The 27,500-nt window shown below is 44.8% G+C and overlaps 1 protein-coding gene across 3 annotated transcripts in view; it reads right to left on the bottom strand.

Annotated features, from left to right (window-relative positions):
* Positions 1-27,500, bottom strand: part of utrn (utrophin) — a 249,561-nt gene that overhangs the window by 169,318 nt on the left and 52,743 nt on the right. For all 3 annotated transcript variants that reach the window (XM_083643533.1, XM_083643535.1, XM_083643534.1), the window contains exons 16-39: positions 26,532-26,698; positions 25,932-26,055; positions 24,594-24,681; positions 23,550-23,794; positions 22,652-22,820; positions 19,880-20,013; positions 17,703-17,840; positions 16,639-16,752; positions 16,229-16,384; positions 15,434-15,604; positions 14,991-15,182; positions 8,755-8,889; positions 7,822-7,971; positions 7,399-7,560; positions 6,348-6,479; positions 5,911-6,084; positions 5,330-5,485; positions 5,025-5,195; positions 4,582-4,761; positions 3,771-3,899; positions 3,401-3,571; positions 3,185-3,241; positions 2,697-2,873; positions 1,056-1,196 (exon numbers count right to left, since the gene is read on the bottom strand). In XM_083643533.1, the coding sequence (XP_083499659.1) occupies positions 1,056-1,196; positions 2,697-2,873; positions 3,185-3,241; positions 3,401-3,571; positions 3,771-3,899; positions 4,582-4,761; positions 5,025-5,195; positions 5,330-5,485; positions 5,911-6,084; positions 6,348-6,479; positions 7,399-7,560; positions 7,822-7,971; positions 8,755-8,889; positions 14,991-15,182; positions 15,434-15,604; positions 16,229-16,384; positions 16,639-16,752; positions 17,703-17,840; positions 19,880-20,013; positions 22,652-22,820; positions 23,550-23,794; positions 24,594-24,681; positions 25,932-26,055; positions 26,532-26,698 (3,633 nt within the window). The remainder of the gene's footprint in view (positions 1-1,055; positions 1,197-2,696; positions 2,874-3,184; positions 3,242-3,400; positions 3,572-3,770; positions 3,900-4,581; positions 4,762-5,024; positions 5,196-5,329; positions 5,486-5,910; positions 6,085-6,347; positions 6,480-7,398; positions 7,561-7,821; positions 7,972-8,754; positions 8,890-14,990; positions 15,183-15,433; positions 15,605-16,228; positions 16,385-16,638; positions 16,753-17,702; positions 17,841-19,879; positions 20,014-22,651; positions 22,821-23,549; positions 23,795-24,593; positions 24,682-25,931; positions 26,056-26,531; positions 26,699-27,500) is intronic.

Genomic DNA, 27,500 nt, shown 5'->3' with positions numbered 1-27,500 from the left:
GCGAGACAGACAGACAGAGAGACACAGAGACAGACAGACAGACAGACAGACAGACAGACAGACAGAGAGACAGACAGACAGACAGACAGAGAGACAGAGAGACAGAGAGACGGCGAGACAGACAGAGAGACAGAGAGACAGACAGACAGACAGACAGACAGACAGACAGACAGAGAGACAGACAGACAGACAGAGAGACAGAGAGACAGAGAGACAGACAGACAGACAGACAGACAGAGAGACAGAGAGACAGACAGACAAACAGACAGACAGACAGACAGAGAGACAGAGAGACAGAGAGACGGCGAGACAGACAGACAGAGAGACAGAGAGACAGACAGACAGACAGAGAGACAGAGAGACAGAGAGACAGAGAGACAGACAGACAAACAGACAGAGAGACAGAGAGACAGACAGACAGACAGAGAGACAGAGAGACAGACAGACAAACAGACAGATCAAACTGCATCAGTGCACAAAGAACAAACACGATGCAACTGCACAGTGGTAAACTTTTCTCAGAAGTAAAACAGCACAAAGCAGAATCCCACTAAAAGGTCCAAGCTTCAGCAATACAGTTTTTTCTCAATAAAGAAGTCATCGTTATGATTGACTTGATTTTCTTTTATTTTCGTGTCACGCACACAAAGTGCAAAAACCCTTGTGGGTTTACAAGACACCAAATGTACCATTGCAGTGGTCAAACTATCCAATAAGTTTCATTTCATTACAGAATGATTACTATACAGCTCAGTCTTAAACAAAATATTCTGCCTTCTGTGCCAGGCCTGACAAATACAATATGTTACAATTCTGAAGCATAACTCATAATAACTTTCTTATAGTCGTCCAACTCAAAGAGATCAATGTAAATAGAAGACATAGAAACTACATCCCTTCCATCCTCGTAGGCAAGACAGTAAAAGAAAAAAATACTCGTCTCAAGTCACACAGCAAACAGTCTGTCCTCCTCTGGGGTGGCATTAAACCTGCCAAGTTCCTGAAAGTAACTGATATTGTGGTGTTGTGTGTTTTGGTGCTCTGGTCTCACTCACCCTGTGAGCAGAATACTGGCTCTGCAGCCGGAGCAGCAGCAGACTCAGCTCCTCCCTCTGGCCCTCGTCCTCAGTCTGCTGCTGCAGCACCTCCTCTCCTCTCCTCAGCAGCTCTTCCACGCCGGCCTTCTCCTCATCCATCTGGTACACACACACCAGAGATCAAAGGTCAAATAGGACGTTCAATTAATTGCATTTGACATCTGATTTAAAAACAAAAACAAAATCAGAGACTTCTCGTATTCCCAATGCAATGAGCAGTGAAAGTCAAAGAGCAAGGGGGGGGGGGGACATAAAATAAAAATTAATGAATCAGAAGCTGGTTTCAGTTCTAAACAGCTCTCTTGCGTCAATCAGGACTGGGCTGATCAGAGTGGAGACGAGGCAGACACTTCTCAGGAAAATCTTGTTTAGAAAGAAAGTACTTCCTGACTGGCATGCTGACCTTGCTGTGGATTGGTCAGCTTGCTCAGCCTGTGTGTTTAACGTCATAAACCTTGATAACACAGATTGAGTTCCAGACTTGTTAGGCCTTGGAATACAAAGCTCGCCTTACCAGGTGACACCTTTATACAGCTTATAGTCCTGCATGCTCTTCATAGAAAGCTTCATAAACCTCTGGTTCATGGAGACAGGGAGCAAATGAGAGGCACCCCTGGGCAAATTTCTTCATGTGATCTGTGTGTGTGTGTGTGTGTGTGTGTGTGTGTGTGTGTGTGTGTGTGTGTGTGTGTGTGTGTGTGTGTGTGTGTGTGTGTGTGTGTGTGTGTGTGTGTGTGGTGTGTGTGTGTGTGTGTGTGTGTGTGTGTGTGTGTGTGTGTGTGTGTGTGTGTGTGTGTGTGCATGTGTGCGTGCATGTTTTCATGTTCTCCTATATTCATTTGGTTTGCCCTTGACTTAAATGTTTGGTCCATGAGTACCATGTTAACCAGGCTCTCTAAGTCACTAAGGCTCAACCCAGTACAATAGATATGAGACGAACCATCAATATCACCTTGCACTTTCACCTTTTCTCCCCAATTGTACTTGGCCAATAGACCCTTCTCACGGGGGCCATTTTGGGTCGAAAAGGCAGGGTAAACACAGGTGCAAGCAAAACACTAATGAGGGTTTCCAACTTCCATGATTGGAATTTGGAAAGCCTCATTAGTGTTTTGCTTGCACCTGTGTTTACCCTGCCTTTTCGACCCAAAATGGCCCCCGTGAGAAGGGTCTATTGCCTGCTAGGGTGTCCCGGTCGTTGCTCCACCCCCTCTGGTGATATAGGGAGAGCCGTAGACTAGCACATGCTTCCTCTGATACACATGCAGTCACCAGCCACTCATTTTCAACCAAGCGAGGAGTTCCACGAGCAGGATGCAGCGCATGGGAGGATCACGCTATTCCCCCCAGTTCCACTCCCCCCGAACAGGTGCCCCAAACGACTAGAGGAGGCGCTAATGCAGCGACCAGGACCAGCAGCCAATTGTGCTTGTATGGGCCCAACCAAGCTGGAGGTAACATGGGGGCTCGAACCTAGGACCTTCATGTTGGTAGACAGGGACACTGCACTGCACTACCCGGCCTTGAGCTTTTCAAAAACAAAATGCTATGGTAGAAAGAAATCAAAAACAACATAGAGGTCGGCTTTATATACAGTACCTTGTCATCATCCAGGACGTGTGTTTGGTCCTCCTGGAGTTGCAGGGCCCGGAGTGTGTCCTGCAGCTCTGCCTGGAGGCCCTGCACCTCGCTGGGGCTCACAGCCCCAACATGAAGAGCTGGACTCTGGCTCTCCACTCGGGTCTCCTGGCTCTGAATGACCTGATGACAAGACACCTGAGAGAGAATGCGTCAATATAATAATCAGTATGCTTAAAGAGAGTGCTCAACTGTTGTAATTTTCTTGGCGTTGCAGTTAATCTACAGCACATTCACTGCAAATAGAGCCTTGCAGGATGTGCTCAACCAACTTTGGACAGCTATTTCAAAGTATTTCGCTCACCCAAACACTTTAATAGTTTGAATGAAATGAATTGTTTATGACGCTGTTTTTCCTCTAGCTGAACTGGCATGGCTTTGCAAAAATATTTGATTTGATGGCTTCCACTGCCACAGCTTGTACTAATACTAATGCACTTTTCTTGTACCTGCTGAGGCGCCTGCTGGCTCATCTCCACACCACATGACTCCAGACTGGTCAGCATCTAGATGCCAACACACAAGAAGCAGATACAAGGATATCGACTGTAAATACTGTCCCACAATGTTTCAGTTTATTTATTTAAAGGACTTGTGGTGATGAATGCCAGTGATAAAAGCTGCTGTGAGTGTAAGCTGTCATATAGTAGTGTGTGCATGTGTACCTTGGCGGTTTTGATGTGCTGAGAGACCTTGTCGAAGTTGCGGTTGAGCTCGGCCAGTTTGGGTTCCACCACGTCCCGGCAGGCGGGCCCCCTGCTGGTCATCAGGATGACGGCCTGGTCCCTCACATTGTCCACACGCAGGCTGAGATCCTCCAGCTCCTCCAGCATTCCCTGAGGACAGACCGCACATGAGCAATCCATCCATCCATTCATACTGTATATCCAGGTCTCCAATATCTCTTTTTCTCTCTCTTGAAACTAGATGAAATTGTGGCTTTCAGATCAGACCAGAAAGCTTAGTGTCTCTTAGTTTCACTCTCTTTACATACCACTCCTTTCCTTCTCTCTTTTTGTATTCCTCTCCCCTCACCTTGACCACCCTCTCCCTCTCTGCTGGGGCGAGCCGCTCCGCCTCGTCCAGGTGGATCTGGGTCTGGTAGAGCCAAGTGCTGATGTGGGCCAGGTTCTCATCAAAGATCTCCACCTCATTCTGGTGGCTCTGCACACATCAAGAGAAAAACATGAAGTGCTTTTATGAAACTGTAAAATGTCTAAAGGTCCTCCTCTAGTTCCCCCATTTTCTACTTCATCCATAAGGGATCATTTTTAATAATTAAATTCTACAAGTTTTCCATAACCTTTCCTCAGCCAACATTTGTTTTTGTCTGTTTTTGCTCAAATGTTTTATTGTTTTTTATTGAAGCACTTATTTGCATGTCCTTGTTTTGGTCTTGCTTTGAAGGTTTTCTCTGACCAGCTACCATTTAGGGCTTTATTTATTTATTTGTTTGTTTGTTTATTTGATTGTTTATTGGGTTATAATTTCATAGATTTACTGTACCAGCAGCCAACCTTCACAACAAAGAAAAAAACATGTGAGCCCTTTACCATGCCATTTTTCCATGCCAGGTTTTCAATTACCAGTGACCTTCTCATCTGCGCTCAAATTAATGAAATGCTCTTAGTCTCTTAGTATTATCAATTATGAAGAATTTCTTAATAGCATGCTAGGCACAGGGGGCAGATACATTTATCTATTCAAGAATAGCCGCTCTATTTAATCCTATATTATGGCCACACTCTCTTAAGCAATAGGAAAATACACAGAGAATAAAATGAAGAACCCCACATTCAACTTGCAGTTCTGCTCCTATTAAACCGTGTACTGTTTGTGTGCTCACCAGCACGGCGCTAAGCCAGTCCTCAGTCCAGGTACGGACACGATCCCAGCCTTCATTGAGGCCACAGAGCCTGTCCTCCAGCTGAGCCTCGCTGCCCTCCACCAGAGTCTGCAGCCCAGCGCTGGTCTCCATCAGGCCCGACAGCTCTGCCTTACGCCGCTCCGACTCCTTCAGCAGACCCTGGGGGAGACAGACAGACACATACAACTTCAAACACAATATAGCCATAAATATAAAAGTGAATACTCATTTGATGATTTGATCTCAACAATAATGCATTTTGTTCTGCTAGCGTGGGGATTTCAATTTTCCCTGAACCAAGTTTGTTTGATACAGCTAATGTCAAATGTGTTTTTTGTTGTTTGGGGAAAACTCAAAAAGCAGCCAAGAGCACATACATAACCTCGCACAGGGACATACAACACACAGGGATGACTACTCACGTTGGCCCAGGCGATCTCGGCGTCGATGTCGGCCGGCATGTCTCCGGAATTATTCTTCTGCTGGAGCTGGTCCTCGTTCGTGGTCAGCCAGTCCTGCAGGGCGGCGCTCTCCTTCTGGAACTTCTGAGACAGAGACAGAGCTTTCTCTAGGTCCTGCTTGCCCTCTGTCACCTGGGAAGAGACAGAAAACAGAGGTGGCTTTCACTGGCCTCAGAAATGGATATTACTTGCAACTGTCCTGTATGCGGATTCATTTGTAGACAAGGGAAAGAATAATTGCAGTAAACTTGTGAGGAGGGAGCTACCTGTGCCCCCAGGTCATTGTACAGCAGCTTGAGAGCAGTGAGCTGTTCGTCCATGGCCTTGGGGTTCTCAGTCTGCTGTTTCTGGACAATCTGTCGGCCTGTCTTTATCACCGTCTCCACCTCCAGCTTCACCTCACTCAGCAACTTGTACAGTTTCTTTACAGAGAAGAGAGAGAGGAGAGAAGAAGAGATAAGTGAGTGAGTGAGTGAGTGAGTGAGTGAGTGAGCGTGTGTGTGTGTGTGTGTGTGTGCGTGTGTGCGCGCGCGTGTGTGTGTCCTTGTGTTTGCATACATGCATGTGTGCAAAAACACTGTTCAGTCTCTAGAGAAATTGGTAGACAGGCTGGGTGGCAGAGACATTTGTTTTTGTATCTTTGCAGAACGTCTGTAATATATGACCCATGTGCAAAGTACAATTCAATTAATCAGTTGTGATATAGAAAGAAGATGTGTGTGAGCACCTTCAACTATTGATTGTCTGAATAAAGAGGCTAATGTTATTTAAACAAGTTGCAAATAAACCATTTACACTGAGCTTGTTGTAAAAGAGAGAGAGAGAGAGATAAAGCTCTGGCCCTCACCATGCAGCCACTGAGATGGGACTGGATTTTGTCCGGTTCCAGGTCCCGGATGTCCAGTATGTGCAGCTCAGCCTTGGCGCCATCCAGGACCCTCTTACAGTCCAACATGCGCTGCTCAAAGTTAGCAGGCTTCTGGAAAAGCTGGTACTTAGTGGAGATCTCCCGCAGTTTCCTCTGCACCAGGCAAAGGGAGGGGTGCACAAAGTAATACAACTATCACAAATCAGCTGACTCACAGTTGCACCACTAGCATTACCACGGTACCATGAATTGGCACTTTTGCACAATCTATAGTACTGTAAGGGCTTAAATATGCGATTACAGTTAGTATAAACCACACCACAGCTGATAAAATACTGTATACAAAATAAAGAACAATCAGGACAAGAAGAGAGAGCCTGCAGTTCCGGCTGCTCTCCAGTAGGAGGCAGTGGTACCTGCAGCTGGTCCAGCATGGTCCCACCGCGGACAGCCTTGCCGTCAGTGGTGGCGGGGGGAAGGTTGGCCACGTTCTTCCTCCTCATCTCCTCCACCGTCACTTCATGGGCTGCAATCTCTGCCCCGATTGTCTGGAGGAGAGGTGGGAATCAGTACTCATCAATGCCCCCTGGTGGCATTCATTAAGTTGTATTGAATGTGTTCTACAGAATGTATACCCATATGAATGTATGTAACACATTATCTATAGGTTTCAGAAAGCCAAATTTAAGAATTTTTAATGCTACCTCGAATTGAATATTAAGACCAATTTAACGACAAAAATAAAGAAACAAAGCTGGCCTAATATAACAAGAAAGTGATGAAACTATAAACAGGCAGTATAAGAAAAAAGACACCGGGTCATTTATTACCAGCCATGACAGCGATGGCTGGTATGGTTGGTATTGTTTTCACCGTGTGAGTCTGTGTGCGTCATCAAGGCAAAATGTGATGTTGGAGACACTTAGTAGGAACTACCACACTAACCACAGAAGCGGTTTTGACTACTTTGCCAGGTGTTTATATGTCTGTCTGTTTGTCTGTCTGCCTGTCTGTCTGTCGACAGATTTTGAGAATGTGATAGCATCAAAACCGTGCAAGATGCAATCACAAAACTTTACAGGTGTGTAGTTGACATCAAAATGAAGGTCGAGCTCGAAAATGGATGTGATCCAAGCAAGGGGCCATTCATTTTGGACCTTTGAACACTTTATGCCCCTGGCCCACATTCATGTAAGTCGCGGGCATCGTGGCTGGTGTGATCCCATCACCAGAAGGTCTCTGTTGTTTCTTAAAAGAATGCTTTTAAGGCCTTACATGCATGCAGATCATTTAGTTTCTGTCTTTCATTGGGCATCAAACTTGAGTGTGTAGGGGGGGGGGGGGGGGGGGTTTCAGTGAAGTGAAGTGATCCTGTGCTAAGTGACATGCCTCAGGCTTGATGTCATGTCTTGTCTGTGGGCCGCAAGTTTCCAGTCGCTCCCCTGGGTGTGTGCTGCCTGTGCGTACCTGTGCCTCCTGGGGGAGCTGGAAGGCGTCGACGCGGTCGGTGAGGTAGGAGGTGAGCGTGTGGTCGAGCTGGCTCAGAGCCTCCTGCAGCGTCTGCAGCGCCTGCTCGTTCTCCCTCAGAGTCTGCAGCTGCTGCTCCAAGCTGATCTGCCTGTTCACAGCCTGAGGGGGCACACACAGCCAATGTATCCACAGTGGTGTCATATCAAAACACTATTATTCTATTATGCCCCATTCACAGTAAGGATAACGGTAAGTTCATATCCCGATAATACAATAGCCAGGATAGCCTTTGCACCTAACTCTTATTGAATAAAAAACTAGCAAATGATGCCATCTTATTCTTTTTGTCTTTCATAGTAACAAAACAACACACACACACACACACACACACACACACACACGCTATGAGCGGGTGCTGACCTGGTGGCTGAGCTGGTCGTAGCGGGAGTTGAAGGCCTCTAGTTTCTCGCTGATGAGTTCGTCCAGGATGCCTCCGTCTATCAGCGTCTGGCCCAGCTCTCTGATCTGCGTCCGGTTGTCCCCAGGGTGACGAAGCACGCTCTCCAACGACTGGTGGTGCATGGAGGGACAAACAGGGTCAACACACGACTGAAGAATCGCAGCCGCGCAAACCAAAGAGAAACGAGCGAGAAACGCGACGAAAAGGAAGGGAAGAGAAGAAGAACCCAACTTCTAAAATAACTAAACAAGAGTAAAACAGTTACTGTACCAGAATCATCACCACCAACAACCACAAAAAAGAACTAGTACTACTCTACTATTAATTCCGCAGACAGAAGAAGAAGGTAAATCAAATTGAATGAGGGCGAGTGAAAGAGAGAGAAGAGACAGAGTAGGTGACAGGATGGAGCGCAGATGAAGAAAGTGTTCGACCGGGTGTGTCCAATAGATGCTCACCCACAAAAAAAAGATGGTAGCCAAACGACAAAAGAGAGATGCGAGAGAGAAGCAGGCCAAGTGAATGTGCTTTTGATGTCATGTGGGGTCATTAAAAAAATAAAATTCCCGGAGGTAGCAGAGAGAGAGAGAGAGAAAATAAAACAGACAAATACATATAAGGACAATAAGAACAGGGGAAGCATTGTCTTGGAGGGTCTTCAATGTCCTTCATCACTAAGTGATGTTACAAAGTGTGAGTGTGAGTAAAGTGACTCTGACAGCCGTGCTGCAGGCTAGCTTCAGATGTAGCAGCAGAGCAAGACAACAGCACAGGAGATTCCGGGTCAGAGACAGTGAGGTTATTAAGATTATGATATTAAACGAGTTTGACAAGGGACAAGCAAAAGTATTAAGAGTGAAAGATGCGTTAAAAGTGTGCATTTGTGCATGCACCTCCAGAGCTTCGCTGACAGCCTCAGTGCTCTCTGGTAGGTTGTCAGTAGCCTGGACCTTCTCCTCCAGGGTGTTGAGCCAAATCTGCTCCAGGTCCAAGTACTGAAGCAACTCCATCCAACAGGACCATACCTCCTACACACAAACACACACACACACACACACACACACACACACACACGCCAAACTGTAAGGCCTTTCTATGAATTTTTTTTACAACTCTTCCTCTTCAAATTATACTACAAAACTTGAAAGATACATCCAGGAACACAGAGGACCATGGTGACCAACGCACTTCAGGCAAATGACAAAGAGAAGCAAACATAACTGCATAACTGTAACTCAGTGATGTGTCTGATATTGACCCTCCAGCATCTAGAGGCTGCTATACAGTATAAAACACAGCGATGTGTCTGATATTGACCCTCCAGCATCTAGAGGCTGCTATACAGTATAAAACACAGCGATGTGTCTGATATTGACCCTCCAGCATCTAGAGGCTGCTATATAAAACACAGTGATGTGTCTGATATTGACCCTCCAGCATTTAGAGGCTGCTATATAAAACACAGTGATGTGTCTGATATTGACCCTCCAGCATCTAGAGGCTGCTATATAAAACACAGTGATGTGTCTGATATTGACCCTCCAGCATTTAGAGGCTGCTATATAAAACACAGTGATGTGTCTGATATTGACCCTCCAGCATTTAGAGGCTGCTATATAAAACACAGTGATGTGTCTGATATTGACCCTCCAGCATCTAGAGGCTGCTATATAAAACACAGTGATGTGTCTGATATTGACCCTCCAGCATTTAGAGGCTGCTATATAAAACACAGTGATGTGTCTGATATTGACCCTCCAGCATCTAGAGGCTGCTATATAAAACACAGTGATGTGTCTGATATTGATCCTCCAGCATTTAGAGGCTGCTATATAAAACACAGTGATGTGTCTGATATTGACCCTCCAGCATTTAGAGGCTGCTATATAAAACACAGTGATGTGTCTGATATTGATCCTCCAGCATCTAGAGGCTGCTATATAAAACACAGTGATGTGTCTGATATTGATCCTCCAGCATTTAGAGGCTGCTATATAAAACACAGTGATGTGTCTGATATTGACCCTCCAGCATCTAGAGGCTGCTATATAAAACACAGTGATGTGTCTGATATTGATCCTCCAGCATCTAGAGGCTGCTATATAAAACACAGTGATGTGTCTGATATTGATCCTCCAGCATCTAGAGGCTGCTATATAAAACACAGTGATGTGTCTGATATTTACCCTCCAGCATCTAGAGGCTGCTATATAAAACACAGTGATGTGTCTGATATTTACCCTCCAGCATCTAGAGGCTGCTATATAAAACACAGTGATGTGTCTGATATTGACCCTCCAGCATTTAGAGGCTGCTATATAAAACACAGTGATGTGTCTGATATTGACCCTCCAGCATTTAGAGGCTGCTATATAAAACACAGTGATGTGTCTGATATTGACCCTCCAGCATTTAGAGGCTGCTATATAAAACACAGTGATGTGTCTGATATTTACCCTCCAGCATTTAGAGGCTGCTATATAAAACACAGTGATGTGTCTGATATTGATCCTCCAGCATCTAGAGGCTGCTATATAAAACACAGTGATGTGTCTGATATTGATCCTCCAGCATTTAGAGGCTGCTATATAAAACACAGTGATGTGTCTGATATTGATCCTCCAGCATCTAGAGGCTGCTATATAAAACACAGTGATGTGTCCGATATTTACCCTTCAGCATTTAGAGGCTGCTATATAAAACACAGTGATGTGTCTGATATTGATCCTCCAGCATTTAGAGGCTGCTATATAAAACACAGTGATGTGTCTGATATTGACCCTCCAGCATCTAGAGGCTGCTATATAAAACACAGTGATGTGTCTGATATTGATCCTCCAGCATCTAGAGGCTGCTATATAAAACACAGTGATGTGTCTGATATTGATCCTCCAGCATCTAGAGGCTGCTATATAAAACACAGTGATGTGTCTGATATTTACCCTCCAGCATCTAGAGGCTGCTATATAAAACACAGTGATGTGTCTGATATTTACCCTCCAGCATCTAGAGGCTGCTATATAAAACACAGTGATGTGTCTGATATTGACCCTCCAGCATTTAGAGGCTGCTATATAAAACACAGTGATGTGTCTGATATTGACCCTCCAGCATTTAGAGGCTGCTATATAAAACACAGTGATGTGTCTGATATTGACCCTCCAGCATTTAGAGGCTGCTATATAAAACACAGTGATGTGTCTGATATTTACCCTCCAGCATTTAGAGGCTGCTATATAAAACACAGTGATGTGTCTGATATTGACCCTCCAGCATCTAGAGGCTGCTATATAAAACACAGTGATGTGTCTGATATTGATCCTCCAGCATCTAGAGGCTGCTATATAAAACACAGTGATGTGTCTGATATTGATCCTCCAGCATCTAGAGGCTGCTATATAAAACACAGTGATGTGTCTGATATTGATCCTCCAGCATCTAGAGGCTGCTATATAAAACACATTGATGTGTCTGATATTTACCCTCCAGCATCTAGAGGCTGCTATATAAAACACAGTGATGTGTCTGATATTGACCCTCCAGCATTTAGAGGCTGCTATATAAAACACAGTGATGTGTCTGATATTGACCCTCCAGCATTTAGAGGCTGCTATATAAAACACAGTGATGTGTCTGATATTTACCCTCCAGCATTTAGAGGCTGCTATATAAAACACAGTGATGTGTCCGATATTTACCCTCCAGCATCTAGAGGCTGCTATATAAAACACAGTGATGTGTCTGATATTGACCCTCCAGCATTTAGAGGCTGCTATATAAAACACAGTGATGTGTCTGATATTGACCCTCCAGCATTTAGAGGCTGCTATATAAAACACAGTGATGTGTCTGATATTGACCCTCCAGCATTTAGAGGCTGCTATATAAAACACAGTGATGTGTCTGGTATTGACCCTCCAGCATTTAGAGGCTGCTATATAAAACACAGTGATGTGTCTGATATTGACCCTCCAGCATCTAGAGGCTGCTATATAAAACACAGTGATGTGTCTGATATTGACCCTCCAGCATCTAGAGGCTGCTATATAAAACACAGTGATGTGTCTGATATTGATCCTCCAGCATCTAGAGGCTGCTATATAAAACACAGTGATGTGTCTGGTATTGACCCTCCAGCATCTAGAGGCTGCTATATAAAACACAGTGATGTGTCTGATATTGACCCTCCAGCATCTAGAGGCTGCTATATAAAACACAGTGATGTGTCTGATATTGACCCTCCAGCATTTAGAGGCTGCTATATAAAACACAGTGATGTGTCTGATATTTACCCTCCAGCATCTAGAGGCTGCTATATAAAACACAGTGATGTGTCTGATATTTACCCTCCAGCATCTAGAGGCTGCTATATAAAACACAGTGATGTGTCTGATATTTACCCTCCAGCATCTAGAGGCTGCTATATAAAACACAGTGATGTGTCCGATATTTACCCTCCAGCATTTAGAGGCTGCTATATAAAACACAGTGATGTGTCTGGTATTTACCCTCCAGCATCTAGAGGCTGCTATATAAAACACAGTGATGTGTCTGATATTGACCCTCCAGCATCTAGAGGCTGCTATATAAAACACAGTGATGTGTCTGATATTGACCCTCCAGCATCTAGAGGCTGCTATATAAAACACAGTGATGTGTCCGATATTTACCCTTCAGCATTTAGAGGCTGCTATATAAAACACAGTGATGTGTCTGATATTGACCCTCCAGCATTTAGAGGCTGCTATATAAAACACAGTGATGTGTCTGGTATTGACCCTCCAGCATTTAGAGGCTGCTATATAAAACACAGTGATGTGTCTGATATTGACCCTCCAGCATCTAGAGGCTGCTATATAAAACACAGTGATGTGTCTGATATTGACCCTCCAGCATCTAGAGGCTGCTATATAAAACACAGTGATGTGTCTGGTATTGACCCTCCAGCATCTAGAGCATACATGGGCAACATACGGCCCGCGGGCCGTATGCGGCCCGCCGGCGCCCCCTGTGCGGCCCGCGATGGTATTGCAAAAAAAAAAAAAAAAAAAAAAAAAAAACTTTTTTTTTTTTTTACAGTGCACCTGAACGCAACATGCAAGATACCCGCTGAATAAGTGTCCAAATGTTCATGTCATTCTGGCCAATACTCTTCTGTTATAGCATTTCAGTCTGGAATATGGAATATATTTCAATAATATTTATGACTAAAAGGCTAAAAGTAATCTCATGTGTAAGAAATGACTGTTCTACATTGAAGTAGAAATTTAAATAATTAACTTGTTGGTTTTGGATTTATTTAGCTTCAAGAGCGCATTTTTGTTCTTGTGTGACCCTCAACACAGGCTTTGAGAATCCCGGGCCACTTACTGATACTTAAGCTTAAAATAACCCACTCATATTCTGGTTTATTTCAAGAAAAACATTTCGGCTAGTGGAAATTCTAATTGGCTGGTAACTTTAAAATCTAGCAGCCATATTGGCAGGTGGTGAAAAAAGTTAATTTCAAGCCCTGCAGGGAGAGCAGGTGGTGACATAGGAGTGCGTGAGAAAAGGATCAAATATTGGTGGTTAAGACTGAATAATGACATCACAACTGTTAATTTAAAATGAGTTATTCCTCTAAACCTGGCTTCAAATGCCCAAAATGTTTCGCGCTGGCGCCGTTCAGCCCTCAGCAAAAACTGGTAGCGAAGACATTTTTTTGTGGCCCTCTCTATCATCAAAGTTGCCCATCCATGGGTTACGGCGTGACAATATTTGTTCGGCCCCCGGCAACAATCTGGGTTTCTCATGTGGCCCCCCATGAAAAACAGTTGCCCACCCCTGATCTAGAGGCTGCTATATAAAACACAGCCCCTCCAAACTATGACCTTCCACTAGCACTGGGAAGCCGGTTTGCCCATATTTCAAGAATCAAGGGAACGTTACTGTCATATACAGCAAGCTACAACCAAAGTTAAAGGCCCCGGCCCATAACTTTGCAGATACTGTAAAAGACAAAATACAAAAAGAAACATGGTCAAAGTAAAACACAATAAAAACACAATAAGGGAGTAAGACTGTATGGTGGATGTGCAAACTGTGCCTGTCGAAATAAGTCCATAAAGTGCAAGGTGTTTATATGTAGTACAAAAGGGTCTGGTAAAGTGCAGAGACAGGTGGACTATTTAGAGTTCATGCACCGTATCGCTTGTAGGAAGAAGCTCTTCCTCAGACTATTTAGAGTTCATGCACCGTATCGCTTGTAGGAAGAAGCTCTTCCTCAGACTATTTAGAGTTCATGCACCGTATGGCTTGTAGGAAGAAGCTCTTCCTCAGACGCTCAGTCTTTGTTTTGAGACAGCAGAGACGTCTGCCAGATGGAAGCCACTGAAATAGGACATGATGAGGATGCGGAGTGTCCTTGATAATCCTCCAGCTTCTGCTCCTCTTCCAATGGGAATCAACGTAGGGAAATGACATGCCGCAAAAGTCTGTCATTCTAATCTTGAATCATGATGAGAAATGTGAGTTCTAACACACATTAGGACTATGGTCTATGGACTTAGCCTTCCTGTAGCCAACCTAAACAGACTATGACCCCCTGTTTTCTTCTTCATGTTTCAGCATCTCATTCTATTGTCAGGAGTTTGGCATATATATGTTATTAATTTAACCTTTATTTTAACAAGTAAAGCTCGTTGAAAAACGGGGTCTCATTCTCGAGAGACCTCGTCAGACAGCAGCAGCAGAAACACACTAGCAATGCTGGCTGAGGCTGAAGGTAAGATAACTTTGTTTATCACAAGATGACAAGGACGGCCGATCTGGGATTCATCTAGTTGATGTTATAAACTTTCAGGTTCTATGGAAATAAAGAGCCTTTTATCATTATGAACAGATGCATTACACCACATACACCAGGCTCACTGAGCTTACAGATAGCTGGGCCACAACGCAACTCCTCATTTTTCAAGAAGCTATCTTTTAGGCGGACCACTAAACTCAACCCGGCCCTACATCATTTACCTGAGGAAAAATGCTTAATCTTTCCCCAACACACACATCCCACCTCCGCTCACACGCTCACACGCTCACTCTCTCTCTCTCTCTCTCTCTCTCTCACACACACACACACACACACTACCTCCAGAGTGTGGCACTTGCTCTTGAAGCGGTCACAGAGCTTGTGGTAGTTGGCCAGTACTCCGCCCAGCTCTGAAGTCAGCTCCTGTCCACTGCTGCCACCAGGGGGCGACGTTCTGGACACCAGCATGTTGATGTTGTCCTTCAGGATCTTTACCCTAACCTCCTTCTGTAGCACGTCCTCTTTAGCCCTCTGAGAGAGATGGGGAAGGGAAGGTGCATGAGGGGGGCAGTAACAGAGAAAGGTGCTTGATCATTTAACACAGAAGATAAAAGACAAAGGCAGATAATAAAGCTCCATTGAAACACTGTATGATCCCCATTACGATACATTGTAACCCGACTTTCTGTTTGACAAATTGACACAAGACATTCTCCAAACTCTCCTTTGTATTTCCATAAGTGTTCCCATGGCTTACAGTACCTCCACGCCTGCATTCCCACCTTCATCTCATCCAGCGCTCCCTCCAGCTCCTCGGGACTCTTGTACTCAAAGTCCCGCATGAGAAACTCCTCGTCGACCTGGGTCATCCACTCCTGCATCTCCGCCAAGTCCTTCTTCAGATTCACCTGCCTCTCCTGACTCTCCGCCACACGCTCCTGGTGGCCGAGCAACTGGAGGGACAGGGACAGACATGTCATTTGGGTTTTTTTTATGAGACACAAAACTGCACTTTGTGGCCCCCTTTACACCTGGCATGCGTCCTGGCCGATGCACATGTACAAAAAACAAGGTGTATTGTTATATTGATTGCATTTATATAGCGCCTTTCAAGACACTCAAAGCACTTCACATATCAGGGGAGGGGAAGGGAACTCGGCTCATCCACCACCGATGTGAGGCACCCACCTGGGTGATGCACAGCAGCCAGTTTGCGGTGGAGAGTTGAGGACTGAACGTGCCAATTAAGTAACGAGGGATGATTAGGTGGCCATGATGGAAGGAAGGCCTGTGTGGGAATTTAGCCAGGAATTGAAACCCCTACTCTTGGGATAGGTGCAGATGGGATCTTTAATGACCACAGAGAGTCAGGATTTAACGTCTCATCCAAAGGACGGTGCTCACTCACAGGGCAGAGACATGGGGAGATTATTCATGAGACCAGAGGAAAGAGCACCTCCTACTGATCCTCCAACACCACTTCCAGCACCAGCTCTCACACATAAATGGCATGCACATAACATCACATTGTACAAACAGACTACGCACAAGTGCACACTAAACATTTAAGTCCTCACCTGTTTGCTAAGCGTGTCCCACCTGCCCTGGCAATCGTCCAACTTGTCCTGCCCCCACTTGGCTAGTCCCGGTACTGCAGCCCCCTGTACAGCGGACACATTCTCTCTCATCTGCTTCAATGAACTCTCCACTGACTCCATCTCACTCACATACTCCTGGGAAGCAGCAAGAGAAAGCAAGAGAAAGACAAGTTATTCTACTTTGCAGACATAAGATAACAGAGTAGGAGATCAATTTACTTTCATTATAACCAATTCAAGAACTGGATTGTTTAAATTTTTAAATTGTGAATGTTTTCTCTCCAAAAGATCCCTGTGTCTGAACATAGACACAAGTATAGATAATTTTTACCATGAGTATGTCAAAATCTGTTGTAATACGTTTTTGAATGGAGTTTGTGTCCTCTGACCTTGCACTGGTTGAGCTCCTCCTGGAGCCTCTCTGCATTGCCCGGCCCTGTTGCGTCCCGTGACATCAGCTCCTGAACCGCATCCAACCAACGTTCCACTTCCACTATGCGCACCTACAAACAATGTTAAACAACAGTGTAAGTAACAGTCAAGCTTAAATTCGAACTGAACCCGTACGTCACGTACGTTGCAGTCCGTTTCAGACTGAAAACATAACTTGTCTGAGATCACAGGTTGAGAGGCGGGTCATAGTAATATGTCGATGATTTTATTTGACAATTCTGGGGCCTGGATTGGGCTTTGGCCAATCCTGGCGTGTTCCGCCTCCAAATCGAGTGGGATTCAGCGTGTTGTGGCGCTCTCCTAGGGAAGAGCCTGCTAACGCAAGGTTAGTGGCTGAGTGGAGCTCAGCGAGCCGCAGGCAGCTGGAGAGTGCAGCCCGTCGGCCTGGAATCTCCGAGGTGCGACCACTGACAACCAGCAGGCTCTCAAGCGCGCGCCTTTATCGCTGCTGTAAATACGATATTCCTGGAATGCGCGTTTTAACGAGCCAGTTACATTTCTTTGCATTCTTAGACATTACCGTTTTTGTTTTTTGTTCATGTTTCATACAATTGGCCAAGTTAGTCGTTAGTTTATGGGATAGGAATTCTGCCAGATGACAGGCACTAGGCACCATTTTCTCTTTCTTTTGGAAGAGAAAATTATCCTGAAATGAAGATTTGATTGACAGCTGCCATGTCGTGATATGATTGGTTGAAATGGGGTAGAACTTTGATAGTACTAGGTGACGTCAGCAAACTGTAGATTACTGTTATCAATGAAATCTTGAAAAATGAACTTTTGATGTGAAAAAGTGTGAAAAACTAAAGGAATTCGATTTTTGTGATTGTTTTGCATACATTATTAAATAGGTGCACTGCATACCCAGGTATTTGAACTAAAAGAAAAGAAAAGTCATTTTTGGGTTCAGCTCGACTTTAAGTAAAGATGAAACAAGTTCCACCTGTTTCTTTCTTTACAGCTGTAGGCGTTCTAATGTGACAGATGATAGCCACTCTACCTGACTGTCCTTCAGGCTACCCAGGATGCACTGCAGCGTGCCCAGCTCCTCACGGGCCTTGGAGGAGAGCTGACTCCATCTTTGTAGTTCAGCAGGATCCGAGGCCTGCTGCGTTTGCTCTATCTCTATACACAGGCCCTGAGGAGAGGAGTTCAAACTTGTATATGAATATATACTGTATGAGTAATAGACAACCCTGGACATTGAAATTAAACTCTTATTGCCACAAAGGGAATTTGCATATACCGTAACATGCTCAAATAAGAACAACAACTAACAGTGAGATGCCCCCTTGGTAAGAATAGGATAAATGGCTCTAACCAATCTCTAGGTTGACTAGAGCCAATCGAAGCACAATAACTATCAGTACTGTCACCATTTCAAAAGCTTCTTAATGTTGAATTCTACCATGGGATCCCAGGTTTTCTACTAGTGTATGGTCTTTTTACTCTAGCATGGCCTTATTCCAGTTTATTAACTGATGCAAAAGTACTTTTAAGGAAACAACACTTCTCTTCATGTACAGTATGCAATGAAAATCTCCCAAATGTATAATGTAGTATTTACAGGGGTGTAACAACAATATAGATACAAAGTATTGAAATCGTTGTTCCACCATTTAAAGCATATGCTTTTTGTGAGATTTTTATTACATACTTTTGTACTTACAATATTTTTCCATAGATTCATACACAGGTGTATGCACTGGAATAAGCCCATTTTAAAGTACTACCAGATTTTTATTGAGGAACAACTATTGACTGTGGGAAGATTCCATTTTGAAAGCCATTATGTGGATGTTTTACACATAAATAATTTACATTAACTCTCCAAATAATGTATCAAAACAATCTATATTGTTGCATTGTGAAATGGCGAATTAATCTAAAAATATATATACCAAGCCCTAAGGATGACTTTTTCACCTTATATCAGCAAGCTAATTGCCAATAGGGTTGATGGAAGCAGTGTTGTGGCTGACAGGCGGACGGACTGGGTGAGTGGTTCCATACCGAGCTGTTAGGCGCTCCGTACTGCTGCCTCGCTCATGGGCACGCTGCCCAGAATGTGCCAAGTCCCCCCCCCCACCCCCCACCCGGCACCATGCCCTATCTGCCACGATAACAAGACCTAGGGCTGAGCCACATTCCACTGAAGGATGGAGGAGGACACAAACACACACACACACACACACACCATTACACACACCAAACACACACACTACACAACAGAAACATAACATACACACACACTTCCCCCTTTCCTTCTACTCAGTGGTTTGATACAGAGGGAAGTGGCTGTCTGAGAATGGGGCCTATTGTGTGCTGTATAAAAGCAGACTGCAGACACACATTTACACACACACTCACATACATTACTGTATGTACAAGCACACACACACACACACACACACACACACACACACACACACAGTCTGGGAGTGTGAAGTTGAAAATGGAGTCCTTTATCTGTTAACGGAGAGAAACAGCTACGAAGTCTGAAGACAACTGTGCTATCGGTTACGGTTATCAGATTAACCACAACAAAACACAAAGAATTCAAAATGGGAAACATCATATTGTAATTTTATATTATAAATACAGTAAATATAATTATACTCATGATGCACTTTTGTATCTAGTTTTCTGTTTCAGTCGGTTTGGTATGACTCGTATAAAAGCTATTACCCACGGTGCATCATGATTTGTGGCCCAGAGATGCCGCACAGCATGGATAACTAAATGCATGACTCTTGGATTAGGCATTACAATTTGATTATTTTCCAATGAATTGCACATTGCTCGATGCTATTAGTCACACTGGACGGACCAACCTAGACAGAACACAGCAGAATGAAAGATAAAACAGATAGATGACAGGAAAGAAGAAATTGGGGGGGGGGGGGGGTGAAGGGAGACAGGTGGTCAAGACAGGAGAGGAACTCAGTAGGATGGAGGGTGACATCATCTGTCAAAATAATTGAAAAAAAGCCCAGTGGTACTTTGCATTTCAAACCACGCATTTAATGTTTTTGTTTTGTTTTGTTTTTAGGGAGATTAATTCATTTTGGGGGAAACATAAGCTAGGGAAATATTGGCACTGTGCAACGTTAATTTTAGACTTCAATGTATCCGTGATCCATTCACCCTTAGTCAAACCCCTCATGCACTGCTCACCTGTGCCTGCTCCACTGCCCTCTCTGTGGTGGGGATGTCTTCTATGCCCTCTCTCAGAGTGCCCAGTCTGGCCTCCAGGGCCTCCACTGGGTCTGGAACCATCTGGTTTTCTGCGGCCTGGAGACTGGCCAAGGCTGGAGGAGGAGGAGGAGGAGGAGGAGGGGATGTTAGTGGAGAACAGAGGAGAGAGAAGAGAATATTTGAGGTGAAGAAATCGAAGGCTTGCATCAAGCTACCACAAGGGGGCACTGACTTGTTTTGGGATTTCCCCTGTGTGTGTGCGTGTGTGTGTGTGTGTGTGTGTGTGTGTGTGTGTGTGTGTGTGTGTGTGTGTGTGTGTGTGTGTGTGTGTGTGTGTGTGTGTGTGTGTGTGTGCGTGTGCGTGTGTGTGCGTGTGTGCGTGCGCGAGATTCCAGATGTTTGACAGCCTGTGTCTCATCAAAGTGAGCTCTCATACCTGTCAATCACACCAGCTGGGCTTTCAAATATGCTATAAAATGCCTTAAGAACCTTAACGTATCTGCCTAAATGAATGAGGAAAGTTATGCAGTAGCCATTTGTGACTATCTTAGATACATTTATGTTGGCTAGTTCAACTGTTTCTCTGTTTACCTTCCTGCTTCTGTTCCTCCACTTGTCTCTCTGTCTTTCTTTGTCGGTATTTTAATTAACAGGTGATTTAATGGTTACACAATGTGCCTATGTTTATACACAAAGAAGAATAGAGACGGAGATGGAGAGAGATAGAGAGAGAGAGATAAAGAGAGGCCCCAGTGAGAGGTAAACTCCCCTCAAGCAGAAACAAAATGGTTTTCCTTGGCTCTCCTCCAAATAGTCACAGTCATAAAAGCCCAAGAGGCACAGAAATACACACGGACACACATGCGCGCGCGCACCCACGCATGCATGCACGCGCGCGCGCACAGACACACACACACACACACACACGGGTCAGAAGATGAATAGCGCTCTCCGATCTCCCTTTACACACTCTTCATTTTGGCCCGAGAGCGGTCGTAAATTCCAGAGGTAAAACAGTGAGTGATTTTCAGGACTCCGTCAGCTCCATCCTCAGGTAGAGATGGAGCTGGCACAGAGGTGTAAACATCCTCAGGTAGAGATGGAGCTGGCACAGATGTGTAATAAGTTAAGTTAGGTTAAGGTAGAGATGGAGCTGGCACAGTTAAGTTAAGTTAAGTTAAGTTAAGTTAAGTTAAGGTAGAGATGGAGCTGGCACAGAGGTGTAATCATCCTCAGGTAGAGATGGAGCTGGCACAGATGTGTAATAAGTTAAGTTAGGTTAAGGTAGAGATGGAGCTGGCACAGTTAAGTTAAGTTATGTTAAGTTAAGTACAGGTAGAGATGGAGCTGGCACAGAGGTGTAAACATCCTCAGGTAGAGATGGAGCTGGCACAGATGTGTAATAAGTTAAGTTAGGTTAAGGTAGAGATGGAGCTGGCACAGTTAAGTTAAGTTAAGTTAAGTTAAGTTAAGGTAGAGATGGAGCTGGCACAGAGGTGTAATCATCCTCAGGTAGAGATGGAGCTGGCACAGAGGTGTAAACATCCTCAGGTAGAGATGGAGCTGGCACAGATGTGTAATAAGTTAAGTTAGGTTAAGGTAGAGATGGAGCTGGCACAGTTAAGTTAAGTTAAGTTAAGTTAAGGTAAGGTAGAGATGGAGCTGGCACAGAGGTGTAATCATCCTCAGGTAGAGATGGAGCTGGCACAGATGTGTAATAAGTTAAGTTAAGTTAAGGTAGAGATGAAGCTGGCACAGTTAAGTTAAGTTAAGTTAAGGTAGAGATGGAGCTGGCACAGAGGCGTAATCATCCTCAGGTAGAGATGGAGCTGGCACAGAGGTGTAATAAGTTAAGTTAAGGTAGAGATGGAGCTGGAGCTGGCACAGTTAAGTTATGTTAAGTTAAGTACAGGTAGAGATAAAGCTGGCACAGAGGTGTAATCATCCTCAGGTAGAGATGGAGCTGGCACAGAGGTGTAATAAGTTAAGTTAAGGTAGAGATGGAGCTGGAGCTGGCACAGTTAAGTTAAGTTATGTTAAGTTAAGTACAGGTAGAGATGGAGCTGGCACAGAGGTGTAATCATCCTCAGGTAGAGATGGAGCTGGCACAGAGGTGTAATAAGTTAAGTTAAGTTAAGGTAGAGATGGAGCTGGCACAGTTAAGTTAAGTTAAGGTAGAGATGGAGCTGGCACAGAGGCATAATCATCCTCAGGTAGAGATGGAGCTGGCACAGAGGTGTAATAAGTTAAGTTAAGTTAAGGTAGAGATGGAGCTGGCACAGTTAAGTTAAGTTAAGGTAGAGATGGAGCTGGCACAGAGGCGTTATCATCCTCAGGTAGAGATGGAGCTGGCACAGAGGTGTAATCTTACACACAATCACTCACACACGCACGCCTTTGTGAGCTTTCGGAGGCCATATAAGGGCATCATCTATTACTTGTGGCTGGCCAAGGCTCCATATAAAAGCTGTCAAATTCACATAACTCCAGCGGGAATGCACTCAGCTGATCTCAGCCATCACTCTTCACTTCTCCCTATAAAGCTGGAAGCTTTGAAGCAACAGAGAGAAATAGGTCTTTGTCTATTATACACAGAGTAGGTTTGAATCTACCAACCTGCAGCTCTCTGAAATAAGATGCCCCACGCCTGGGAATTTGTACGTGTGACTGTGAATAGATCTATGTTGGAACATGGTTCCCTCTGCATGTCTTGATACATTATACAGATATATTTGGGTTGTTTTGTGGTACCTTCGTTGACCTCCAGCTCCCTGCTGTGTAGCCGCTGCAGCGTGGAGGCGTGGTGGGCTGACACCACCACCATGTTGTCTCGCAGAGTGGGCGTGGCTCCCAGTGACCCCGCCTCCGCAGACAGCTGTTCCAGTCGCGGGCTCAGGCCGGCCGTCTGGACCAATCGGGACTGAGGAGTACAAGGAGGTAGTAGAAAAAGAAGGAAGAGGAATTTGGTCGACTTGACATAACAGAAGGCAGCGAGGGCTAAAGCTACAGCTGTTGTGATTAGTGGTTTTGTTGAACATTTTTCTTAACTTTTTTTTTTAAGATGAGGTATGATGACAACATAGTTTACTTGACACTGTAGATCAGCATTCTATCTATGTTACAGTACTTCATCATGCTTGACTAACGTCTTCTTCGAGGAGCCTAGCTTTTACAAGCTTTCTCTGTAAATAAATGATGCGTCGTAGCGCTCAGGGAAACCACACACCGCTACGAGCTTGTCATCTATTTTGGAAAAAGATTTACAGGCGCCTGGAGAGGGCCTCACTTGAAGCGAACTGGCTTTCGCTTTGCCGTGCAAGGCAAATTTCTCAATTGCTCACATTGAAAAATGCCAACTATCGACGCCTCTGCAGCTCAATTTGCGCCACCTGAAGCTGAAGTTGTACTTCATTCGTTTCCTTCCATTGACTTGGTAGGCAGTCTCCCTATTCACAACAGTCTTCTGCCCTCATGGCTATTTATTTTCCAGTCCACATATGTGTTTTTAACATGTGTTTCATGCCTGATGCCTGTGAAAAGCATACATAGGGGATAAATAAAGTCATGCAATTCATATGAAATGAATTGCATTCAAAGTATAAGAGGAAACGGTTAAAGGTGAACATCAGGGCAAGATATTCATTCTTACCTGACATTCTGCACTCAGGCCCGTGAGCCCATCCTGGTCGTATGTTTCCACGGCCGAGGAGGAGTCCAGCCAGCGGTCCTGCTCGTCCAGGGCCCGGTCCAGCTCAGCTAGCTCCGCCCACATGGCGCTGACGCGGCTCTGCACACCCACCCGCTCACGGGCCGCCTGCAGCTCCCGCCCGCACACCTCCCATTCAGTCTGGATCAGGTCTATGTCTGCCCTCACCGAGTCCACACACACACCCTCTACAAAGACAAAGACAGGCAGACAGATCATCACAGTTTTAATTTAGTTGAGTTTATTTATTCAGCACATAAAATATATGATAGGATGTCATAGGAGAAAAGAAGCCCAGGGCCCTGTGGGCATTGCCACCAAATGCCCACCTGTCCCGCTGGCTCTGCCGAGGGGGATTGTACAGAGTTCCCCTCACATCAAGGATAAGAATATAAAAATAAGACAAAAATACTCAAAACATTAAACAAAAGAGGAGGAGGGGTCGAGTTCAACGGAAAGTTCGGTGACGTGCAAATCCACTCCAATTTAGCAGCGCTGCCCCAGTACACCTCACTGCCTCCAGAACAGGGTAAACACATAAAATCCTTGAGTACCCATTCATTTCATTGAGCAGTTATATGAAGTCAGCAACCCTGAAGGCTGACAGATTTTTACTACACTACCCACACCGGCACGCCGCGCTGGCAGGCAGGCAGGCGCACGCACGCACACGCACACGCACACACACACACACACACACACACACACACACACAGATTACTGGCATATAGAACTGAATCACAATAAAAAATGTAGTCTTATAAATACCTAGAAAATACCAAGCAGCTGTGGAAAAGTGGTAAAATCTTACGAGACAAACACAATTAAAACACAGAAATGGAAGATTTTGGTTAGAGCCAATACCTATGAGCGCTTGTAAAACACAGCATACCTTGGGAGAAACTTAAAACAATTATTTATCTTACTGTGATGTGATGTTTGATTGCACTAATTCAGTGTCAATCAATCTCTGCAAGGGTCTCCTACCTCTCTCCAGCTGGTCCATCAAGCCCCGCCCCTCCTGGGTCAGTTGACCAATCGTGGCTTCCTTTGTTGTTAGTTCCAACTCTAAAGTCTATAGTGATTGGACAACAGATAGTTAAGGCAGGTACAAACAACAGCCTGTAGGATTATGTAGTTTTCAATCTTTATTTTATTTTTATTTTTTTTAATCTTTGCTTTCATTAACTCATTGAGTGCCAATGACGTCTAAAGACGTCAATTCAAATAGTAACGTAGAGTGCCAATGACGTTTAAAGACGTCAATTGCGTTTTTTGACGGTGGGACGTGGATCAAAGCCTGATGCATCTCCTGTACAAATATGGTGGATGTTGAAGGTGTACAAGCTATTTTACGGACCCATTAGGTGGTGACAGTGCTCTCCAGATTAGAGAAAGGTGAGGAAAAACAGCAGAAGAAGCCCCGTGATGAAACGGAAACCGATGCTGGAGTCAGAGCCGTATAGATTGCTCTGGCTGGAGCTAACGTTAGCTGCGAACAGCAGTCAATCCGCTCCCACAACTGAGCCCCTCTGTCTCTGCTGCATAGTTTCTCCACACGATTAGCCGCCAGAAAAGCAGCACCCGACGCCGAAGGGCCAAACCATTCTAAGCAGTCCGGTTTGGCTTTTCGGTGTCGCGCTGGGAGCCGGCGCACAAAAACGGAGCGCTCCGAAAATAGACGCTGGGTGCGTGTTAGGCTGTGTGTTAGTGTGGGGATGAGTTTCTCCCAGCTCCGCTGGCATGCAGGCTGTGTGTTGGTGTGCGGGTGAGTTTCTCCCAGCTCTGGCATGCAAGCTGTGTGTTGGTGTGGGGATCCCAGCTCCATGCAGAGATTCGTCGCCTGACGCAGGTAGCAGAGATTCGAGCAGAGCCACCAGAGACACGGAGGAGGAGTTTGCAGTTGAGGGGGGTGGGGCACGCAGGGCACCACACAACTACACCACGTCACTACATCAGAAAATATTAGCTTCAGAGTCAGTGATGTGCTTGAAATGCTTCATTTCACAAAAGGCTCATTATCTCAGCTTCTAATTTGAAACGTCTGTTTTTGGTGAAAACAACCTATCTTCTCCGGCTGATAACTAAAGAACGGAAAATGATATCAATAAACTTTTTTTTGCGGATGATACAATAGAGTCTCATCGTTCTTTGTGCGTGTTCGGTGTTTACATAGTAATATAACACAATATTCTGTGGGCCTCGAGATATCACTGAAAACGCTCTGAAAGGGCTGGTACTGGGAGCATCCGTTTTCCAAAAGTGGCTGGCACTCAATGAGTTAAAGTGTGTTTCACTTTGTTTTAATTTTTAAACAGAAAGTACCTTGACTTTGTCCTGCAGGTCTGTTGTGTCAGTTGTAGTCTCAGGCTGAGTGGAGGCCAGGGCCTGAGCTGAGGCCTTCCATGTTTTCATCCAGCTCAACAGGTCAGATAAGTTACTCTCCAACCTGCACAACACAAAACATGTGTGTGTTATAGGGCTGGGTATCGATACTTGATACGTTTAAGATCGTTAAAGTACACAGTAGTGTAGTACACAGATCTAGAAGAAAAAAGACTATTTGTATGGTTTTGCTCGCAGTCAATCCCCGCAAGCATTCTTTGATTTAATAAGATGTGTGATTGGCCCACTACCACCGCAGCTACAACCCATACAGTCTGTGGTGGTGAAGTCGAGCGCGGCGTATGTGAGGAGTTGGCAGTTCAGTGTGCCAAGATGGCACCAAAATGTAAAAAATTAAAAATAAAGAGGTGAGGTATCGAATGTTGTACTCCATTGGTATCGGTATCACTTTAAGGGTACTGGTATTGGTACTGGTAACGATGCCATAGTGTGTTAGCATGTGTTATTTTGTCCTTTCCTGAGAGAGTGAGGTGGAGTGCGTGCGCGCGCGTGTGTGTGTATGTGTCTCCCAATTCTTACACTCGTCTGACTTCTGCATCTGTCTCCACCAGTCGTTTCTTCGGGGGAGCAGGCGGGGGCAGCTCCTGGTCAGCAATGGAAGCAGCGGTGGTCATAGCAACCGCATCCACGACGACGACCTGCTCTTCCTCCTGAGCCATCCCAGCATCCGTCACAGCCTCCATTACCTTAGCAAGGGTCAGACAAGTCAGGTGCTCACTGTCTTTTTCACAAAGTAATTTGAACTACTCCTAACTGACTTCAGTTAACAAAACTACAGTATATTTCTCTTAATGGCAGTTTTGCTGTAATTAGGCTTCTTCCAAGTGAAGTAAGTGGTGGAGCTGTGGCTTGTAAAAGTATAATTTCATAATAAGTTTCCCCAACATTGAGTACTGAGGGAATTAAACTATGTGCCCGTTTGAAACTATAAGACCTGCTGGATTTGATTGGCTCGGCTGTCATGTGATTTATGCCACAGCAGAGAATTGCGGCAGCTGGTAATCATGAATCCATGATAATGAAATAGTAGAGCAGGCACTTGGAGAGCGCAGACCTCCACCAAGGTTTGTGCAATTATTGCTTTTTCGTGAGTCGGATCCGAATCCACTTCAAAGTGTAATCCTGCTAACAAACAGACAAACAAACAGCACTGAAAATATAACCTCCTTGGCAGAGGTAAAAATGCAACTCAGGCAGCCCCAAAAGGTGTGTGTGTTTTTCTATCAGCTCAGATGTGCTATTTATCGTTTTTTTAGAGAACAGGGGATGTTTAACGGGGTACTTCACTGAAAAAATGTAAACTGTTTTGCAGTCATTTATTTAGTTTGACAGTTATTGAGAGTTGATTTGAGCAAAGCACACACACACACACACACACACACACACACACACACACACACACACACACACACACACACACACACACACACACACACACACACACACACACACACACACACACACACACACACACACACACACACACAC

The sequence above is a fragment of the Poromitra crassiceps genome, assembly GCF_964638095.1.
Source record: "Poromitra crassiceps genome assembly, chromosome: 9".
Lineage (NCBI taxonomy): Eukaryota > Metazoa > Chordata > Actinopteri > Beryciformes > Melamphaidae > Poromitra > Poromitra crassiceps.
Note: the sequence above shows the minus strand (reverse complement) of the source record. Positions and strands in the feature narration are given on the sequence as shown.